Source organism: Salvelinus fontinalis, chromosome 31, assembly GCF_029448725.1.
Source record: "Salvelinus fontinalis isolate EN_2023a chromosome 31, ASM2944872v1, whole genome shotgun sequence".
NCBI classification, from domain to species: Eukaryota; Metazoa; Chordata; class Actinopteri; order Salmoniformes; family Salmonidae; genus Salvelinus; species Salvelinus fontinalis.
The window spans coordinates 40,208,308-40,224,697 of record NC_074695.1 but is presented as its reverse complement, the minus strand read 5'-3'; the positions used below and the strand labels follow the sequence as shown (position 1 = coordinate 40,224,697).

The 16,390-nt window shown below is 41.3% G+C and overlaps 1 protein-coding gene across 2 annotated transcripts in view; it reads right to left on the bottom strand.

The window, feature by feature from the left end:
- Positions 1-10,368, bottom strand: part of rer1 (retention in endoplasmic reticulum sorting receptor 1) — a 28,699-nt gene extending 18,331 nt beyond the window's left edge. For both annotated transcript variants that reach the window (XM_055892640.1, XM_055892639.1), the window contains exons 1-4: positions 10,273-10,368; positions 1,610-1,695; positions 1,259-1,363; positions 547-643 (exon numbers count right to left, since the gene is read on the bottom strand). In XM_055892640.1, coding sequence (XP_055748615.1) covers positions 547-643; positions 1,259-1,363; positions 1,610-1,690 — 283 coding nt within the window. In that variant the 5' untranslated portion in view covers positions 1,691-1,695; positions 10,273-10,368. The remainder of the gene's footprint in view (positions 1-546; positions 644-1,258; positions 1,364-1,609; positions 1,696-10,272) is intronic.
- Between the last annotated feature and the right edge of the window lie 6,022 nt (positions 10,369-16,390).

The following is a 16,390-nucleotide window of genomic DNA, read 5'->3' as shown; positions in this document are numbered from 1 at the left end:
TTTCCCAAGGGCAAGGTAAACCAACCAATCTTTATCCACAATACTACTTGTAAGTACACTGAACTGTACTAAACATGCATCTCTTTCTGAATTTTGGGATCTAATTTTGTAGTTTGCTGTTTTCTTAAATGATGGGTAATTTGGTAATTATGTTTTATATAGTCTTTGTCTAGTCATAATAAGGATTAATTATCCAGACTGCAAATAAAAATGTAATTGCATTGAACTAAACCGTATAGTATTGAGTCGTCCCAAACTATAAGGTATTATTTTTGAATTGTATATGCCAGTGTATTAAGACGCGTTATCGAGTTGGCTTGAAAGCCAAAGATGCACCCCTAGTCAAAGCTTCTTTTTTTTTTTTTTTTTTTACTTACTCTCTAGCCGCACCATGGAGTCTGAGCAACAAGATATTTTTGATTGTGTCTTAGTGAAGAGTGAGCACTAGAAAACACTCCTAAACATTGTTTTATGGAGGAAAAGTAAACATCTTGAACATGACCGCAACCAAAGGAATGTGGCGTGGTTCAGTGAACTCTAACTTGCCTTCGTCAAGCATTGATGGATCCACTTTTGGTGATAGAAAAGCGATGAACAGGTTAAGATGGTAGATTCCCAGAGCATATGTTACAATATACCAACCCTGGAGGGAGCAGAGAAAACCTCATATTAGTGTTGATTTGAATGTCATGCATTCCCACCTGCAAACTGTGAATGAAATAAGCGTAAAAATGTATATTCCGTAATTCAATTTGTAAATGCATCACTGACTGAGGTGAAAATATCTGGAGCAATACTAGTCTAGAAGAAAACATTACACCTTCACACAGATGCCCCCCGAAAATGACTTAACGGTTAGACTTGGCAATATAACGTTATCATAGGCAAACAGATTTCAAATCTGACAAGCCACTTATAGGCTCTTCCAAACGTGCTCTCTCGCCTGAGGCATGCCCGCATCTTGGCAGATTTGACTTTGACTGTTTATGCCTGTAAGGAGAAAGTTGTCCCACTGTGTATAATGAAGTGTCACATTGCCGAGGCCACCTTTAAGGACGTTAGGTGCGTATTCAGTAGGGTATAATGTTGTGGAACGTTCCGATAGAAATATATTGTGCAGAACAGACGTGCCTTTTTGACATGTGGAGGAAGAAATTATGTCAGCTCTGCTCATGGCATTTCTATGTGGAGTGTTCGGTATGTTGCACTCTCCTGAATGCGGCTCAGGATAAGCCCTGAGTGTGGTGTGTGGCTCTACCTGTAATATGTACACTCTGATCATGTAGATGGCCGTTAGAGAAAGAGTGACTCCCCATCGCCCTATGGAGAACGGCGTTGACTTGTCTAGCCATGACTGATAGATCTGGAAAAGACACCAACCAGAGACACAGTGCACAACCATTACCAGGAGAACAACTATAACCATTAGATAAAGCACTGTTTCAACATCGTCTTAACTGAAGTGGAAATTCCAGTCTTTCTATGTGGCACCACCGTGACAGTGGGTCCAATGTCTATCTTCATCAAAACAGTGGTGCAGAGTTCTATTTGGTTTAGCCTATTTCGCTTTCCTCTTGACGAGAACAACTAAAGGCACCGGCAGCAGTACCTGTCCAACCCGCGTGAAGAAGCTGCCGATTGTGGATGGTTTCCCATGGATCGATTCACCAACACTGTCCCCTTCTGACATTATGTCTGTGGAAGGAGAGAAAATGGTTGTTAACAGTTATTCCTTGAACAGACTTTTTACTCGCATATGCACCTAAATATTTTGCTGTGCGACCTAGATTTTTTATTTATTTAGGAGCACCAGTGCCCCAATTTTTCTCGCCCAGATAATAATTGTTGCAATGATTACTTCATTGTACCGCAGCCCAAGTGCCATGGAGAATACACAAGAGCAGATATGGCGCAATCATGGTGGCGTTACTACAAAAAAAAGGCTTTTTAATGAAAAATATTTGAAGTGTGCTCTTCAATTTACACGTACTCCTTGTAAAAAAAAAATAAGTCAGCGTTGAGCCCTGCTAACTCAGACTTTGTGTTTGAAAGATCTTGCCTGGCGGTGCTTGGTAAAGCTAGTTTAGCTGTTCCATTTGCTGCAAGTAAATAATGTGTGGGAAGATGAGACTGGGGATATTATGCCTATAACTCAAAGAAATGTGTCAAATAGTAATGAACACCAATATCATCCTTACATGTAGGCTTCAGCAGTTGTTTAATATATAGCTAGCTAGTTAATTTATTCAGTTGCAGTCCTCTTCTACATTACCGGTAATAACATGGCAACAATACACAGAGCGACAACAAAGCTTCATCAACCTAACATCCACATTAGCCCAACCAGCCACCAGATTGCATTTTTATTCCTTTTACGTCGTTTGTCATCTGCGTCCGACTTTAATGTGTTTAATGTGCCCCAGTGACTGTCTTGTACATAAAAAATGTCCTTCATTCAGGCAGCAAAGGCATCGGTTTCCTCCTTAAAAGGAACGTTTCGGACATTTTTGGCCTAAAAATCATTGTCCAGATCACTTTACAAACATGCAGGAATGTGAAAACTACTTCCAAATGCGTTCTGGAGATCAAAAGCTAGGTATCGTTAGTTACCGGATTTTATCCTTACTGATGCATTTGGGGGTAATCGTGTTTTTTCAAAACTACAACTAAGTTTAGGGAGTGAGGTTGATTTCCTGATCTCTGCTTGTTCCACTCCCGCATGCTGGGAATGGGAAAACGTGGGCGTTCCTAGTTTAACAGCCTTGAGACTGTACTCCCGAAAATAAACTGGAGAAAAAAGCCTGAACCAGCGGGGCCAAGAGGACAGAGCGAGTGTTTTGCGCCCGCTATTGTTTTTACATCTGCATCATTTCATAACATTAGTGCTGTTGTGTGCATTGCGGTTGTGTAGCATTAGTTCGGCTATCGTTACTAGATCGAGTTCTGCCTGGTTTGATTATACATTCAGAGCTAGCACATTGACATAGCCTCGTTTCTAAAGTACAACCATTGCAACACTGACTTGTATTGTTTTATATTTGGCTGCTGAATGTGCTCCCACCATAATATCTATAACAGCTATATGAATGAGTCTCCTGTAGCGTGCTATGGTAATCTCCCGACATCTTGTTTATATTGTCATCGTCATGGTAGACTAAGCAATAAGGCATGGGGGGGGGGGGTATATAGCCAATAAACCACGGCTAAGGACTGTTCTTAGGCACGACGCATCACTGAGTTTATAATTAAGCAACAACGCACGAGGGGGTGTGGTATATGGCCAATATCCCACAGCTAAAGGCTGTTCTTATGCACGACGCAACGCACCTGGATACACCCCTATTGGCCATATATCACAAACCCCCGAGGTGCCTTATTTATATTATAAACTGGTTACCAACGTAATTGGAGCAGTAAAAATAAATGTTTTGTCATACCCATGGTATACGGTCTGATACCACGGCTGTCAGCCAATCAGCATTCAGGGCTCGAACCACCCAGTTTATAATTAACGTTAGATCACTTTACCATCGTATTGGCTACATTTACCAGTGCTGTTTACAAATGTTAGAGTACAGACTACCCTAACAACAAATCAGATTATTCCTTTTTTTCTTTCAGAAAATATCACATGCCTACCGGGTTTTTTTCGTCCTGGAATGGGTACAACGGAAAAACAACAGACTGGTTTTGCCTGCCTGTGTGGTTGGGAGGATTCGTGATCTCCTGATGGGAAGTAAAGAGGCTTCGTTGAGGTTGATGATGTACAGGAGGAATTGTAATAGCGTGCAATAAAATCTGGAAACGGCGTGAATTCTTTGTCTTTATTTGATTGGTTGTAACACTATCAGATCAGTACACCTTGAGTAAAACGAGTAGCCTCAATAAGGAATCACTTAGCTACGCATTTGCTTTAGTTGTACTATAAACCCCCTTTGTTTTGTGTATACACTATTGATTTACCAGAAGTTGGTGGAGATATCAGTATCAGGGTTGGGCAATGTTTTGTCTGGCCTCATATACATTAAGCATTTCTGTCATATAATGCTTTGCTCAACTGTAAGGTTTGTTCAAATTTCTCATGAGATTTTTCCCATCTTGCTATTGTTTGTTCTTGCTCTCTTAAGATTACCTTAGGCCTACCATATTTGTAGGTTATTCAAAAACAACGTAAAACTTTAAGATAGCCTAGAACTCCATTAAATACATTCATTGTTTGATCATGAAATAGCACGGTGGGAGAAAGCATCCACTATTGGAGAAAGATTTATTTTTTATATAATTAAATTGACTGGACATTTAGCGCTGCTTTGGTGAAACTTAGCCATGTCTACATTGTGCTCTTGCATTCTGTAAATATAACATATTAATTGAAATGGGCTATAGCAAATCCGAATATAGGCAATTTACTCAGAAGGACACCCATGCGCTGTCCTGCTGTGCACTGCCCGACTCCGCTCTTCTCTTTACTGCGTAAGGCCAGTCACGTTGAAATAGGTTAGGTATCGTCTGTCACATCACGATGTCGTCACTAGACGATGACTGTCAATCATCCTTGATAGATGATACTATTGTAATATCGCCCAACCCTAAATCAGGATTGCTCATAATATAGATGTTCAATAATACAGCTCATATTCACACAGCGGATATGCCTAGTACAGCCATTAAAGCTGGTTTGGATTGATTTGTTTATAGAGAATAATATCCACATTTAATTTACAATAACATGGGCAATGATGTTTTACTTTGAGAACCTTGTCTTGTGCTTCTTAATGACATCCTGTTTTGCTGGCTTCGTTGATTGGGCAATATTCTTTGGAAGGGCAGGCTGGAAGGGCAGGGGTGTTGTATGCTTGTGTTGAATTTAGAGTTGGACAAAATACGTTGTCCTGATAAATCGCCACCCATCAACTTGCCTAACCCTCTTGTTGTCCTCTGGTGTGAAATGCTTGCTACATACACAGACCTTCTGGTATTTGTCCTGCGGTGGTTTTACATCGCATTGTCGTAGAATTATTCTAATCAAAAGGAGAGACTTTTAGATTTCTTCAAAACAATCAAACTTTATTATTTCATTACTGCAGTAATGGAGCTTGTCAACGACCCACACGTAGGTGATTCGTTGAGAGCCCAACCAGCAGGACTAAGCCACAGCATTTTATAGCAAAGTCCATCCTCCTGGATATTCATGACAAATCACAGATGAGAGAATTTATACAAAAGGTACATTTTGCGCTCATGCAAAAGAATTCAAGATTTACATGGCACCAAATATCTGTCTTTAGTTTAATTTACTGCTTGCTTATACAGAAATACTAATGCAGCAGACATTAGGTCCTTTCCTTAAATAAACTGGAGATTGGGTATCCCTGGCACCGACAGACAGGCACACAGACACTATCCATGAAATGGAATGTTGTCTTATCACCAAGCCATCGTAAATCTACTGTCAATGTTAAATCTTAGAGGCTTCTCTCTCTCTCCACACAGACACATGGGAGTTCTAAGAACTCTATTCTGTTGCCTCTAAGACAAACAGACAGTGTGAGCACTAATATAAGCTTACATTCTAATATAAAAGTAATGTGATTAACATAATGTAGTAATACTACGATAGTATTTCGAGTTTTGAATAGGTGCCAACTAGAGGTCGACCGATTAATCGGAATGGCAGATTAATTAGGGCCGATTTAAAGTCTTCATAACAATCTGAAATCGGTATTTTTGGACACCGATTTCTTAGCAATTTTTTTTTACTACACCTTTATTTAATCTTTATTTAAAGCAGAATGACAGATTTTCACCGTGTCAGCTCGGGGGATTCAATCTTGCAACCTTTCAGTTACTAGTCCAACCACCTGCTTCTCACATTGCACTCCACGAGGAGACTGCCTGTTACGCGAATGCAGTAAGCCAAGGTAAGGTGCTAGCTAGCATTAAACTTATCTTATAAAAAACAATCAATCAATCAATCATAATCACTAGTTAACTACACATGGTTGATGATATTACTAGTTTATCTAGCGTGTCCTGCGTTGCATATAATCGATGCGGTGCGTATCGTTGCTCCAACGTGTACCTAACCATGAACATCAATGCCTTTCTTAAAATCAATACACAGAAGTATATATTTTTAAACCTGCATATTTTGCTAAAAGAAATCCAGGTTAGCAGGCAATATTAACCAGGTGAAATTGTGTCACTTCTCTTGCGTTCATTGCACGCAGAGTCAGTGTATATGCAGTTTGGGCCGCCTAATTTGGCAGAATTTTACGTAATTATGACATAACATTGAAGGTTGTGAAATGTAACAGGAATATTTAGACTAATTGATGCCACCCCTTAGATAAAATACGGAACGGTTCCGTATTTCACTGAAAGAATAAACGTCTTGTTTTCGAGATGATAGTTTCCGGATTCAACCATATTAATGACCTAAGGCTCGTATTTCTGTGTGTTATTATGTTATAACTAAGTCTATGATTTGATAGAGCAGTCTGACTAAGCGGTGGTAAGCAGCAGCAGGCTCGTAAGCATTCATTCAAACAGCACATTCATGCGTTTTGCCAGCAGCACTTCGTTGCGCGTCAAGCATTGTGCTGTTTATGACTTCAAGCCTATCAACTCCCAAGACTAGGCTCGTGTAACCGACATGAAATGGCTAGCTAGTTAGCGGGGTGCGCGCTAATAGCGTTTCAAACGTCACTCGCTCTGAGACTTGCAGTGGTTGTTCCCGCTGCTTCGAGGGTGGCTGTTGTCGTTGTGTTCCTGGTTCGAGTCCAAGGAGGAGCGAGGAGAGGGACGGAAGCTATACTGTTACACTGGCAATACTAAAGTGCCTATAAGAACATCCAATAGTCAAATGTATATGAAATACAAATCGTATAGAGAGAAATATTCCTATAATAACTACAACCTAAAACTTCTTACCTGGGAATATTGAAGACTCATGTTAAAAGGAACCACCAGCCTTCATATGTTCTCATGTTCTGAGCAAGGAACTTAAACGTTAGCTTTCTTACATGGCACATATTGCACTTTTACTTTATTCTAACACTTTGTTTTTGCATTATTTAAACCAAATTGATCATCCATTCCGATTAATCGGTCGACCTCTACTGACAAGTATTTCACATAACCACGCCAATCTAGCGAAGACGCGCCTCCCTGTAGCTTGGCTCGGAGGCGCACAGCATCATGGAAGCTGTAGTAAACTGATTCTAACAAATTACATCCTGGTTCAATAAAAGGCTATTTTGCTCTTATTCCCCCGGAAAATTTGGATAACTAGAGCCACTGACAACTTGCTGTGGAGTTGTTAAAACAAACTGGAACATTCCTTTAACTTGATTTAATGGCCCGCCAGCAGAGATTTTGTAACTAAGAGAAGATGGTTTCCAATTGGAGCAAATTAAGCAATCAGTGGGCAGAAGAAGCGAGGAGGTGGGCAGAGTCAAGCACGAGCTAGCAAGATCCTATTGGCGCATTCTAGCATATTTTTGCACATTTACTTTAGGGAACGCCTACTGTGCAATACCTCAATTCACCCTTGCACTCCTCTGGCAAAGGGTAAAGTGTACAAAACTTTGTCCACTCTGTTCGTAACAGATTCTAGTTTTGTAACAGAAAACGTCAGCCAAAATGAATCTCGCTTCATCTTCTCAGACTGCCAGCCACTGTGCTTCCTCTCATCACCATATTTGGTAGTGGGTGGAAATGCCAACCGGATGCTTCAGATTTATACATCCAATGTTCTTCACATTGTTCTGTGCCGCCAACCTAAAAATAAAACGAGGAAAATATGTGTACCGTCACAGAGTTTCTCAACCCAGAGGCCCAACATCGCGAGACTTCCAGCAATGCTTGCTAAACAGACGAGGCGGGGATTTGAGAAGTCAATGAGACAAGTGAAAAATCCTTCCTTAGTTAATTTTATCCAAATCTAAAACGCACAACTAGATTTTAGCCAATGTCTTAAGTAGTTGACCATGTTATTACCAACAAGTTCTCACAGTCTCACTGCAGAATTAGACGTTCATGAACGTTCTCCAAAAGTCAAACTTTGAAGTTGCTCCAAAATGTAAGTGTTTGTTGTTCCTGCTGCTCTGTATCGCTTAATTTCTTCAAACGTCAAATTTTAAGTTAAAGTTTAGGCACTACTTCTGAATGGTTATGGGGTAATGTTTGGGATATGGTTAAAAGATTACATTTAAGCACACATTCCAAATGGTTACAGTAAGGGTTAAGGTTTGGGATAGGGTTCACCCCCCCCAAAAAAACAGGGTCCATGACTGGCTTCGAACACACAACCTTATGATCCAGAGTGCAATGAAAAACCAGTGTCCATGACTCCAACTCATGAAGGTGACAAACTGACATGTTTTTATTTTCCTCAAAATGTGTGGTGATCGTGGATTTCTATTTCTAGAAGCAGTTTATGCCCATCTAGGGCAAGTGAACTGAGCAGTCGCACAAGTTGAACCTGCTCTGAGGTTTCCACATTGGGAAGGTGATAAAAAAAATGTATGGCAGTAGTTACAGATCTGTCACTCATTGAAAGCAAGTCTAAGAAGCCATAGATCTGTCTTACGTACACTATTTTTATGCTTCCCGTTCTTAAGTTTAGTTGTGTCTTTTACACTAGCTTCAAACAGCTGTAAATACAATATTTTTGGTTATGGAAAATATATTTCACAGCGGTTTAGATGGTACAATGATTCTCTACACTATACATGCTTGTTGTCACAAACTGAAATTAGGCGAACTATTAGAACTTTAGTAACCAGGAAATGGCGGAGCGATTTCTGCATTGTGAAGCTTTAACGTCAATCCCTGCCACTCTAGCATGGTGGTGGAAAATGGTGTTTTATTAAAACGGTACACATATGTCCCTGTTTTTTTTTTTTTACCGAGTTGAGGAGGAAACTGATGCCTTTGCAGCCTGAATTAAGGATGTTTATGTACGAGCCGGTCACTGGGCGACAGACACATTGTATAACCAGCTGGACGCAGATGACAAACGTAATAATAGTGTCCGCGGTCGGTTGGGCTACATCAACATACTGTAGGCTAATTCAGTGTTTCCCAACCCTGGTCCTCGAGTACCTAACATAAAATGTTTATTTTAACCCTGGAGACCTGATTCAACTAGTCATCAAGCCCTCAATGAGTTGAATGTTAGGTTTTTGTCAAGGGCTACAACAAAATTGTGTTCTGTTTGGGGTAATCGGGGACCAGGGTTGGGAAAAACTGGGCTAATTGACCTAGCTAGCTACCACTATTCCAACACTTCCCACCCAAAATCGATAGAAAAGTTTCATTTTCCAGTTCATGTCAAATGGCATTTGTTGTTGATTGGCTATCAAACGGCTATCCAATTATTGTGAGACTAAGTTAACGTTGGCTGATATGACCATATACTTGATAAATAGCTGACAGAGACGGTCTCTTCCATTATGGATAACGTTAGCTATTATTTGTTCTCCAACGCTGAATCGTGTAATGGTAGGCTAGCTAATAGCAAGCGGGCTAGCTAATAGCAAGCGAGCTAGCCAATGCAGTAGATAGCCAGCCATCTAGCTAACCCATTTATAGTGTGGGATTGGAAAGCTAGCTACAGTAACGTTATATGTTTAGCATTGAAGTGTGATTATTCATAACGCAATTTTGAATACCTAGCTAAAATATCAGGTCATTGTTGTGGTTAGTTACTATTAGCTATTATTTTCGTATTCAATGTTATGTTTCTGTTTTTCAAGCTGGGTGAGTGTTGCTAGCAAATTAGCTAGCTTTACAAAAAAAATATCTAGCGAATTAGTGATGTCCTTCCCTAAACAACCCATTTCTGGTTTGTGTAGTTTTCAAGCAACCATCTTTCATTAGTATTGTGTGGTAAAACACTTATGGTTTCACTCTACTTCCCATAAGGTGCAGCGGAAATCAAACAGTTACTCGTTAACCCCTGCTACCAGAAAGATGGAAAGTGTAGTCCTTCGTGTCAATCTTGTCGTTTTGAAGGCTACAAATCAGTTGGAAGTTGAACTACAACCACCAGCTGTAACTTCGTGAATTTGACAACTCACTTCCGGTTAGAAACCGAGCTCTTTCTCGCTAGCTAGCATAGGCATATAGCCTCTCGTTACCATATTTAGAGATTCATTAAATTGAAATATTATTTCGGTATTGGTCCCCTAGATTCCACTTAAACTCGAGAACATATGTTCACATTCCTACTGATAGACAAAATACTGCAAGACAGGTTTTTCTTACCTGATTCTGCCGCTGTGTCACTACCTAACTACCTCTCGTGCTGGGCCGGCTAATGACGTATGAACACGTCAGTACTTCCGCGAGGACTCGCTCGAAAGTACGACAGGCAAGATTAGAAGAGTTTCGAAAACGCTGGGCCAATGTGATAGATTCCATAGAAATAGAATTTTTTATTTTTTTTATTTAACCTTTATTTAACCAGGTAGGCAAATTGAGAACACGTTCTCATTTACAATTGCGACCTGGCCAAGATAAAGCAAAGCAGTTCGACACATACAACAACACATAGTTACACATGGAGTAAAAACAAACATATAGTCAATAATACAGTGAAAAAGATAAAAAAAAATAAGTCTATATACAATGTGAGCAAGTGAGGTGAGATAAGGGAGGTGAAGGCAAACAGATATATGTATAAATAAATAAAAATATAAAAAGGCCATGGAGGCGAAGTGAGTACAACACAGCAAGTAAAATAAAAACTAAAAAAAACACTGGAATGGTTGGTTTGCATTGGAAGAAAGTGCAAAGTAGAGACAGAAATAATGGGGTGCAAAGGAGCAAAATAAATTAATAAATAAATACAGTAGGTAAAGAGGTAGTTGTTTGGGCTAAATTGTAGATGGGTTATGTACAGGTGCAGTAATCTATGAGCTGCTCTGACAGCTGGTGCTTAAAGCTAGTGAGGGAGATAGGTGTTTCCAGTTTCAGAGATTTTTGTAGTTCGTTCCAGTCATTGGCAGCAGAGAACTGGAAGGAGAGGCGTCCAAAGGAAGAATTGGTTTTGGGGGTGACTAGAGAGATATACCTGCTGGAGCGCGTGCTACGGGTAGGTGCTGCTATGGTGACCAGCGAGCTGAGATAAGGGGGGACTTTACCTAGCAGGGTCTTGTAGATGACCTGGAACCAATGGGTTTGGCGACGAGTATGAAGCGAGGGCCAGCCAACGAGAGTGTACAGGTCGCAGTGGTGGGTAGTATATGGGGCTTTGGTGACAAAACGGATGGCACTGTGATAGACTGCATCCAATTTATTGAGTAGGGTTTTGGAGGCTATTTTGTAAATGACATCAACGAAGTCGAGGATTGGTAGGATGGTCAGTTTTACAAGGGTATGTTTGGCAGCATGAGTAAAGGATGCTTTGTTGCGGAATAGGAAGCCAATTCTAGATTTGACTTTGGATTGGAGATGTTTGATGTGGGTCTGGAAGGAGAGTTTACAGTCTAACCAGACACCTAGGTATTTGTAGTTGTCCACATATTCTAAGTCAGAGCCGTCCAAAGTAGTGATGTTGGACAGGCGGGCCGGAGCAGGCAGCGATCGGTTGAAGAGCATGCATTTGGTTTTACTTGTATTTAAGAGCAGTTGGAGGCCACGGAAGGAGAGTTGTATGGCATTGAAGCTCGCCTGGAGGGTTGTTAACACAGTGTCAAAAGAAGGGCCAGAAGTATACAGAATAGTGTCGTCTGCGTAGAGGTGGATCAGAGAATCACCAGCAGCAAGAGCGACATCATTGATGTAAACAGAGAAGAGAGTCGGTCCAAGAATTGAACCCTGTGGCACCCCCATAGAGACTGCCAGAGGCCCGGACAACAGACCCTCCGATTTGACACACTGAACTCTATCAGAGAAGTAGTTGGTGAACCAGGCGAGGCAATCATTAGAGAAACCAAGGCTGTCGAGTCTGCCAATGAGGATGTGGTGATTGACAGAGTCAAAAGCCTTGGCCAGGTCAATGAATACGGCTGCACAGTATTGTTTCCTATCGATGGCGGTTACGATATCGTTTATGACCTTGAGCGTGGCTGAGGTGCACCCATGACCAGCTCTGAAACCAGATTGCATAGCGGAGAAGGTGTGGTGTGATTCGAAATGGTCGGTAATCTGTTTGTTGACTTGGCTTTCGAAGACCTTAGAAAGGCAGGGTAGGATAGATATAGGTCTGTAGCAGTTAGGGTCAAGGGTGTCCCCCCCTTTGAAGAGGGGGATAACCGCAGCTGCTTTCCAATCTTTGGGTATCTCAGACGACACGAAAGAGAGGTTGAAGAGGCTAGTAATAGGGGTGGCAACAATTTCAGCAGATAGTTTTAGAAAGAAAGGGTCCAGATTATCTAGCCCGGCTGATTTGTAAGGGTCCAGATTTTGCAGCTCATTAAGAACATCAGCTGACTGTATTTGGGAGAAAGAGAAATGGGGAAGGCTTGGGCGAGTAGCAGAGGGGAGGGCAGTGCTGTTGTCCCGGGTAGGGGTAGCCAGGTGGAAAGCATGGCCAGCCGTAGAAAAATGCTTATTGAAATTCTCAATTATAGTGGATTTGTCGGTGGTGACAGTGTTTCCTATCTTCAGGGCGGTTGGAAGCTGGGAGGAGGTGTTCTTATTCTCCATGGACTTTACGGTGTCCCAGAACTTTTTTGAATTTGTGTTGCAGGAAGCAAATTTCTGCTTGAAAAAGCTAGCCTTGGCTGTTCTAACTGCCTGTGTATATTGGTTTCTGGCTTCCCTGAAAAGTTGCATATCACGGGGGCTGTTCGATGCTAATGCAGAACGCCATAGGATGTTTTTCTGTTGGTTAAGGGCAGTCAGGTCAGGAGAGAACCAAGGGCTATGTCTGTTCCTGGTTCTAAATTTCTTGAATGGGGCATGCTTATTCAAGATGGTGAGGAAGGCATTTTTAAAAAATGACTGACGGGATGAGATCAATATCCTTCCAGGATACCCCGGCCAGGTCAATTAGGAAGGCCTGCTCGCTGAAGTGTTTCAGGGAGCGTTTGACAGTGATGAGTGGAGGTCGTTTGACCGCTGACCCATTACGGATGCAGGCAATGAGGCAGTGATCGCTGAGATCTTGGTTAAAAACAGCAGAGGTGTATTTGGAGGGCAAGTTTGTTAGGATGATATCTATGAGGGTACCCGTGTTTACGGAATTGGGGTGGTACCTGGTAGGTTCATTAATAATTTGTGTGAGATTGAGGGCATCAAGCTTAGATTGTAGGGTGGCTGGGGTGTTGAGCATGTTCAAATTTAGGTCGCCTAGCAGCACGAGCTCTGAAGATAGATGGGGGGCAATCAGTTCACATATAGTGTCCAGAGCACAGCTGGGGGCAGAGGGTGGTCTATAGCAGGCGGCAACGGTGAGAGACTTGTTTTTAGAGAGGTGGATTTTTAAAAGTAGAAGTTCAAATTGTTTGGGAACAGACCTGGATAGTATAACAGAATCTATGGATTAATGGATTATATTTCTATGGTAGTTACACTGGGGTTTTAGGGGCAGTTCATTGAAAAGACAATGGCAAAATATTAACTACAATTATATATGACACAATAATAATTTCACTTTTTTTCCAGTCACACCTTTACTTTCAACTCACGTGCTGTTTTATGTCTGTAGCCTAAAATAATGCTCCAAATTAAATAGCCTACTTATTAAGACTCTCTAGAAATAAGTGCCTTCAGAAAGTATTCACACCCCTTGACTTTTTCCACATTTTGTTGGGTTACATCTTGAATTTAAAATTGATTAATTCGAGATATTGTGTCACCTGCTTACACACATACCCCATAATGTCAAAGTGGAATTATGATTTTTTAAATGTTTAAACATTAATAAAACATTTAAAACTGAAATGTATTGAGTCAAACCTTTTTTTACGGCAAGCCTAAATAAATTCAGGAGAAAAACTTTACTTAACAAGACTGGACTCTCTATGTGTGCAATAATAGTGTTTAACATGATTTTTGAATGACAACCTCATCTATGTACTCCACACATACAATTATATGTAAGATCCTTCAGTCGAGCAGTGAATTTCAAAAACAGATTCAACCACAAAGACCAGGGAAAGTTTTCCAATTCCTCGTAAAGAAGGGCACCTATTGGTAGATGTGTAAATAAAAACAGACATTGAGTATCCCTTTGAGCATGGTGAAGTTATTAATTACACTTTGGATGGTGTATCAATACACCCAGTCACTACAAAGATACAGGCGTCTTTCCTAACTCAGTTGCCGGAGAGGAAAGAAACCACTCAGAGATTTCACTGTGAGGCCAACGGTGACTTTAAAACAGTTACAGCGTTTAATGACTGTGATAGGAGAAAACAGCATTGTAGTTATTCCACAATACTAACCTAATTGACAGAGGGAAATTAAGGAAGCCTGTACAGAATAAAAATATTCCAAAACATGCATCCTGTTTCAAATCAAATTAAATGAAATTGTATTAGTCACCGAATACAGCAGGTATTAATACCTTACAGTGAAATGCTTACTTATAAAACCCTAACCAAAAATGTAGTTACAAAAATAAATAAGAGTAAGAATAAGAAATCAAAGTAACAAGTAATTAAAGAGCAGCAGTAAAATAACAATAGCGCGACTATACACAGGGGGGTACCGGTACAGAGTCAATGTGCGGGGGCACCGGTTAGTTGAGGTAACTTTCTCATGGCTTCTGGAGGGAAATGCTGTAGGAATGCTCAACGAACTGGTGTCGTCATTCAGCCGACAGAAACTTTCAACCGGTTTTCCCCATTAAGTAGCGAGTCGGAGTGTGAGGCCGAGTCTTCTCTTGTCTCTACTCCTCCCGTTACGGGGTCAGAGACGCCGAAGGCTCCAACCATTAGCTCTGACAAATTGAAAACCCTAGTCATTGGCGACTCCATTACCCGCAGTATTAGACTTAAAACGAATCACCCAGCGATCATACACTGTTTACCAGGGGGCAGGGCTACCGACGTTAAGGCTAATCTGAAGATGGTGCTGGCTAAAGCTAAAACTGGCGAGTGTAGAGAGTATAGAGATATTGTTATCCACGTCGGCACCAACGATGTTAGGATGAAACAGTCAGAGGTCACCAAGCGCAACATAGCTTCAGCGTGTAAATCAGCTAGAAAGATGTGTCGGCATCGCGTAATTGTCTCTGGCCCCCTCCCAGTTAGGGGGAGTGATGAGCTCTACAGCAGAGTCTCACAACTCAATCGCTGGTTGAAAACTGTTTTCTGCCCCTCCCAAAAAATAGAATTTGTGGATAATTGGCCCTCTTTCTGGGACTCACCCACAAACAGGACCAAGCCTGACCTGCTGAGGAGTGACTGACTCCATCCTGGAGGGGTGCTCTCATCTTATCTACCAACATAGACAGGGCTCTAACTCCTCCAGCTCCACAACGAAATAGGGTGCAGGCCATGCAGCAGGCTGTTAGCCAACCTTTCAGCTTAGTGGAGTCTGCCACTAGCACAGTCAGCGTAGTCAGCTCAGCTATCCCCATTGAGACTATGTCTGTGCCTCGACCTAGGTTGGGCAAAACTAAACATGGCGGTGTTCGCCTTAGCAATCTCACTAGGATAAAGACCTCCTCCATTCCTGCCATTATTGAAAGAGATCGTGATACCTCACATCTCAAAATAGGGCTACTTAATGTTAGATCCCTCACTTCAAAGGCAGTTATAGTCAATGAACTAATCACTGATCATAATCTTGATGTGATTGGCCTGACTGAAACATGGCTTAAGCCTGATGAATTTACTGTGTTAAATGAGGCCTCACCTCCTGGTTACACTAGTGACCATATCCCCCATGCATCCCGCAAAGGCGGAGGTGTTGCTAACATTTACGATAGCAAATTTCAATTTACAAAAAAAAAAATAATGACGTTTTCGTCTTTTGAGCTTCTAGTCATGAAATTTATAGCTACTGTTTACAGGCCTCCTGGGCCATATACAGCGTTCCTCACTGAGTTCCCTGAATTCCTACCTTGTAGTCATAGCAGATAATATTCTAATTTTTGGTGATTTTAATATTCATATGGAAAAGTCCACAGACCCACTCCAAAAGGCTTTTGGAGCCATCATCGACTCAGTGGGTTTTGTCCAACATGTCTCTGGACCTACTCACTGCCACAGTCATACTCTGGACCTAGTTTTGTCCCATGGAATAAATGTTGTAGATCTTTTCCTGATAATCCTGGACTATTGGACCACCATTTTATTACGTTTGCAATCGCAACAAATAATCTGTTCAGACCCCAACCAAGGAGCATCAAAAGTCGTGCTATAAACTCTCAGACAACACAAAGATTCCTTGATGCCCTTCCAGACTCCTTCTGCCTACCCTAGGACGT